This window comes from Quercus suber, unplaced genomic scaffold (genome assembly GCF_002906115.3).
Source record: "Quercus suber isolate HL8 unplaced genomic scaffold, Cork oak 2.0 scaffold_657, whole genome shotgun sequence".
Classification (NCBI taxonomy): Eukaryota; Viridiplantae; Streptophyta; class Magnoliopsida; order Fagales; family Fagaceae; genus Quercus; species Quercus suber.
In genome coordinates, this window is record NW_027070098.1 from 147,597 (window position 1) to 153,096 (window position 5,500).

General features: G+C 35.9%; 1 protein-coding gene across 1 annotated transcript; it reads left to right on the forward strand.

Moving 5' to 3' along the window:
* The first annotated feature begins 201 nt into the window (after positions 1-201).
* On the forward strand, positions 202-2,038 carry LOC112012163 (anthocyanidin 3-O-glucosyltransferase 5). The gene has a single exon (XM_024044543.2). The coding sequence runs from the start codon at positions 551-553 to the stop codon at positions 1,991-1,993; it is 1,443 nt and encodes a 480-aa protein (XP_023900311.1). The 5' UTR covers positions 202-550; the 3' UTR covers positions 1,994-2,038.
* Positions 2,039-5,500: the final 3,462 nt, after the last annotated feature.

The following is a 5,500-nucleotide window of genomic DNA, read 5'->3' on the forward strand; positions in this document are numbered from 1 at the left end:
CCAAATCAACAATATCCGAAAAAAGGAAAAACAATAATAATAAAAATCTCAAAATAAAATAATTAATGTAGTCTTTTAAATTCCTTCATAAATATAAATTGTTAAACTGAATCACATAACTCTTGTGAGTTTATAGAGAGCTCCACATTAATAATGCAGAATTATAACCATATAATTTACAGAACTTTTTTTTACCACAGCTTAAAACATTTATTACAACATCTTAAAACAATTAATATTACAGAAAATGACAGAGAATTCGGATAGTTCGGCTAAGAGCAGGAGATGAGCTTCGTGCCCCAACGAAGCAGATCCGTCTGCCCTGCTCAATGCAACAATCTATTCTCTGGCCGAAGCTATAAATAAAAGTCTCATAGAAGTCTTTCATACTCCTTTTTTTGAAATACCAATTCTTTCTTTCCGCGAACTTTTCTCCCACTGTGAATAGTTCAACTTCAAACTCCTTCGTATACCTCCATTACTCATCTCCTCCTCAGTCGGTAGCACCCAACCAGTGATCTCCAACCACATCTCTCACAAACTAAGAACCATGGTGGTAGCTGAAACCAATAAACCACACGTTGCAGTCCTCTCAAGTCCAGGCATGGGCCACATCATCCCTCTCCTCGAGCTCGCCAAGTGCCTCGTCATCGACCATGGCATCCATGTGAGCTTCCTCAACATCACTACCGAAGCTTCCACAGCCCAAATCCAACTCCTCCACTCACCAACACTCCCTCATGGCCTTGACGTTATAGACATCCCACCTGTTGATATTTCAGCTTTGGTCAGCGACGACACTCCCATCGTCGCCAGGTTATCTATCAACGTAGAGGAAAGCCTCAAGCCTCTAAAGTCTATCCTTATCGAGCTAGGCAGGCCACAAGCTCTATTCATTGATCTTTTCTGTACCCAAGCTTTCGATGTCTGCAAAGAGCTTTCTATCCCCACGTTCACTTTCTCCACTCCTTCCACTTCTTTCCTTGCTTTCTGTTTGTATCTTCCAACACTGGACCGTGAGGTCGAGTGCGAGTTTATTGACCTTCCTGAACCAGTTCAGGTCCCAGGTTGCTCCCCGGTTCGAACCGAGGACTTGCTAGACCAGGTTCGGAACCGAAAGATTGACGAGTACAAGTGGTTCTTGTTCCATATCAGCCGTTTGCCTATGTCAGATGGTATTTTGTTAAACTCGTGGGAGGATTTTGAACCCACATCGCATGAAGCTATAAGAAAGCACCCATTTTATAAGCAAATTCCTATACCACCTGTTTTCCCAGCTGGTCCGCTTATAAAACACGACAAACCCGAACTAGACGATGAGTGTTTAGCTTGGCTAGACAAACAACCATTAAATTCTGTTCTTTTTGTGGCACTTGGAAGTGGAGGGACTCTCTCAGCTGCACAACTCACAGAGTTGGCTTGGGGTTTGGAACTGAGTCAACAAAGGTTTCTATTAGTGGCTCGTAAGCCAACTGATGCGAGTGCTTCAGCTACATTTTTCAATGTGGGTGAAGATATTAACGTTAATGATCCAAAGGCTTATTTGCCTGATGGATTTTTAAAGAGGACAAAGGAGGTGGGTTTGGTGGTTCCGACTTGGGCACCACAAGTTTCAGTGCTTCAACACCCATCAACTGGTGCCTTTTTGTCTCACTGTGGTTGGAACTCGACGCTGGAGAGCATGACTCACGGTGTCCCTATGATTGCGTGGCCTCTTTATGCAGAGCAGAGAATGAATGCAACGATGTTGGTTGAAGAGGTTGGTGTAGCTGTAAAGCCAGTGGGAATACCAGGAAAAGGAGTGGTTGATAGAGAGGAGATTAAGAGGGTGGTGAGGTTGGTGTTAGAGGGTGAAGAAGGGAACGTGATGAGGCGTAAGGCAAGAGAGCAAAAAATGAGTGCAGTGAAAGCGTTGGAATTTGGTGGCTCTTCTCATGAGTCGCTTTCCAGTGTCATCAAAGAATGGAAGATTGAGAATGAAATCTCAGCCTAATTAAAATTAGGCTAAAATGCAAAATTAATATTCTATCTTTCTTTAGATTTCATTTTAGTTTTATAACTTTATTTTTGTCTATTTTAATTCTCTAAGTTTTAGATTTATTCAATTAAGATATTTCTTTTAACTTTTGTTAAAATTTTTTGAAAAAAAAAAATTCAGAAAATATTTTTCAATCATTAATTGAATTTTTTTAATTTAAAAAATTTGAAGAAAAATTTATAAAATTGAAAAGTTAACCATAACATATAACAAAAGTTGATGGAAAAACCTTAATTGAAGAACTTGAAAGTTAGAGGATTGAAATAAATAAAAGCAAAGTTAAATAACTGAAATGAAATCTAAAGAAATTTAAATGGTCAGTTTTGCATTTTAACTTTAAAATTAAGTAAGTTTGTAGTAAAAGTATAAAAAAATTAAAAAAAGAAAAAGGAAAAAAGAAAAAAAAAGAAGGTAGTGTCAAGGTTGTTGTTCTAGTTTTAGAGTATCTCTGCGCTCTTGTTTGTGTCAAGGTTGGTGTCTGTATTAGCTTAGGAGCCTGCAGAGTTGTCTGCTAAATAAAAGATCATGTAGCATGTGCGGGCTTCCTGCTTTGTTCGATCAGAGTTCCCGTGGAATCAGAATAAGACTGTTGAGAGACTTCTCTGGGAGAAAGAAGTCTGATTTAGAATCATTGTGTAAAGTTATGCCCTTTTAGAGTCCAAATCTTCTGTCTCATCAATTATGCTCCACTTCATGCTTCACCAATAAAATTTGGACAACTAACCTCTCTCATTAAATGAGATAACTCTGACTTTAATGAGAGAGGCTAGTTATTTCATTTAATGAGATATCTCATTTAATGAGAGAAGCTAGTTGTCCAAATTTTATTGGTGGAGCATGAAGTGGAGCACAATTGATGAGACAGAAGATTTGGACTCGCCCTTTTAGGAGGACAGGCAAAAAATGACCAAATGATATGCTTAATTGTTGTTGATGTTGTTGTTGATTTGGCGAGATTCATTCCCTTTCATTATATAATGTTGTACTATGGTTGTTGATGTGCTTAGAGAACTTGTATGTGTGAAATAAAAAAGTGGTCAGTGTTATATAATTTTGCTCAAAAACTATCTACATTAGGTTATTTATATCATGTGCTCAACTAGTAAAGTCTCTGATGGTTGAATAAGAGATCTGGAGTTCAATCCTCGTCTACACCAAAAAACTTATTAGTGTCTTGGTCTGATAATAAAGAGCTATTATCAGGAGCGGACGCCATAGGTTGAAACTCTCTTAAAAAAAAGTTATTTATATCATTGTTCATATACATTTTTGCTACCATAACCATGCATTTAATGCATAGTTACTATAATTCTATATTTTTATATTTTATTATTTTTTCCTCACTTCTTCCTTCAGATCTTCTGTCTCTTCCCCTACCCTCTCCATCGGATTCTCTCTCTCTCTTCCTCTACCATCTTCCCTGACTTTATTCCTTTGTCAAACCCATCCCAAATTCATCAAACCCATATAAAAAAAAAATCATCAAACCCAAATTGCAAAGATGAAGAAGAAGAAGCAACAAAGAAGAACAATAAGTAGTAGCCGTAACAATGGTGAAAAAAGAGAGGTGTGAGGCTGTGGAGGCATGAAAGGTCAGATCTGAGGGTTTTGAGATATGAGAGAGGAGAGAGAGAAAGTACTAAATGAAAGTATTAATAAAAATTAAAAAATATATATATATATTTTAAATAAAATAATATGTATAATATGTAATTTGATGTGAGTGTTTTCAAGAAGTGATTGTGTAAAATAGAAAAGTAGGTTCTAACACTAAAATAGATAGAAAAACTAATAAAGATTAATGTGAATGCTCTAAAATAGAATTACCCATAAAGAGAGAATACTTGGAGGTGGTCAGCACCAGTAGTGGGGGTGGTGATTTGTAGTGGTCAAAACCGGAGGTGGAGGAGAGCAGTGCGGCAACAAGGAAATAGAAGCAACATTTGCGGGTGGAAAGGAGTTTGGGTGGGTGTGTGTGTGTGTGTGTGTGAGAGAGAGAGAGAGAGAGAGAGAGAGGATTGAAGAGTAAATGTTGATCTTGGAAATTAGATTTGAAAGAGCAAGATAGAGAGAGAAAGTGAAGGGGGGCTTGAAAATTTTCTGGAGCTTCATTTTGCGGATCAGATTTTGAGAGAGAGAGAGAGAGAGAGAGAGAGAGAGAGTAAAGTGGCAGGCTTTGAAAATTTTGAAGGGATATTATTGTCTTTTTTGTGTTAGTGGAGTAACTTGATTTTTTTTTTTTTTGAACATGTGTCAATCATTTATTAGTGATGAAACACCAAAACAGTTTCTGACTTGGTAATACATAAACAAGATATATTTTCACATCTTGAGCTGTTCTGCACTTTTTTCTTTTTCTTTATGTAAAATCATCATGTGAGAAAATAGTTAAAATAATAAAAACAAGATTTTTTGCCCTAATCTGGGTTCGAGGTGCGTACGCATACTCAATTATGTGTAAGCATTCCTTAACACAAATTTGAAAAATTACATTTTTAGAGATTTAATCAAACAAACATATAACATGTGAGATCAAACAAGCATGTTAGAAACCCTAAAAAACTAAACTAACATAAAACAAAAACACAAAGCATCAACATAAACACACACACACACACACACACACACACACACACAAAAACATGAAATAAAACAATAAGTAGTAAACTACATCAACTAAACATGTTAAACTTTACATAAAAATAAAATAACAAAACAAATTATACATAACCTAAGATTGTATTAAAAAAATATCAAACATAATTAAAAGCATCAAACAAAACAAATGTAACAAATGGAGAAACTATATCAAAAAAATTATGTGAATCATATTAAGCAATGGAGGAGTTCATGGAAAAGAGACTCACCTTGCTTTAGAATCACATATTTGAGACTGATTAACCGACTCCTCAGTGTCTACAACAGAAAGATTAGATGGAAAAGACAAAGATAATCAAAGAACACAAAATTTCTTAGTAATTACAACTCAAGAACAAAAGATTTTGAAAAGGTTTTAGAAAATAATTTGGAAAACAAACTTTCTACCTTATAACTAAATAAAGAGCGGTTTTAATTTTGTAAAAAATGTTCTAAGGTGCTGCCCTAGGGTTTTGAAAAGAGAAAAAAAAAAAAAAAAGGTTTTAGGGAATATTGAGGCCCAAAATCACTCTCTCTAGCTAGAGTTTTGAATGGAGATATAAGATAAGTATTTGTAATTTAAAATTAGAGTTTTTCAGAGCTTTTTAATGGTCTTTGGACATTCCCAAAGGTTTAAGAGCTGGCCCACATCAAAAAATGATGTTTTGGGCCCTTAAAAATGGAGTTCTAGAACCTAGAAATTTGGCCTATATTTGCAGGTCTCAACCATGCGTACACATGCATAATTCATGCATACGCATGCTCCCCAGAAACTCTGATCTAACAACTTTGATGGCCTAACTTTAAACAGCCATAACTCATTCA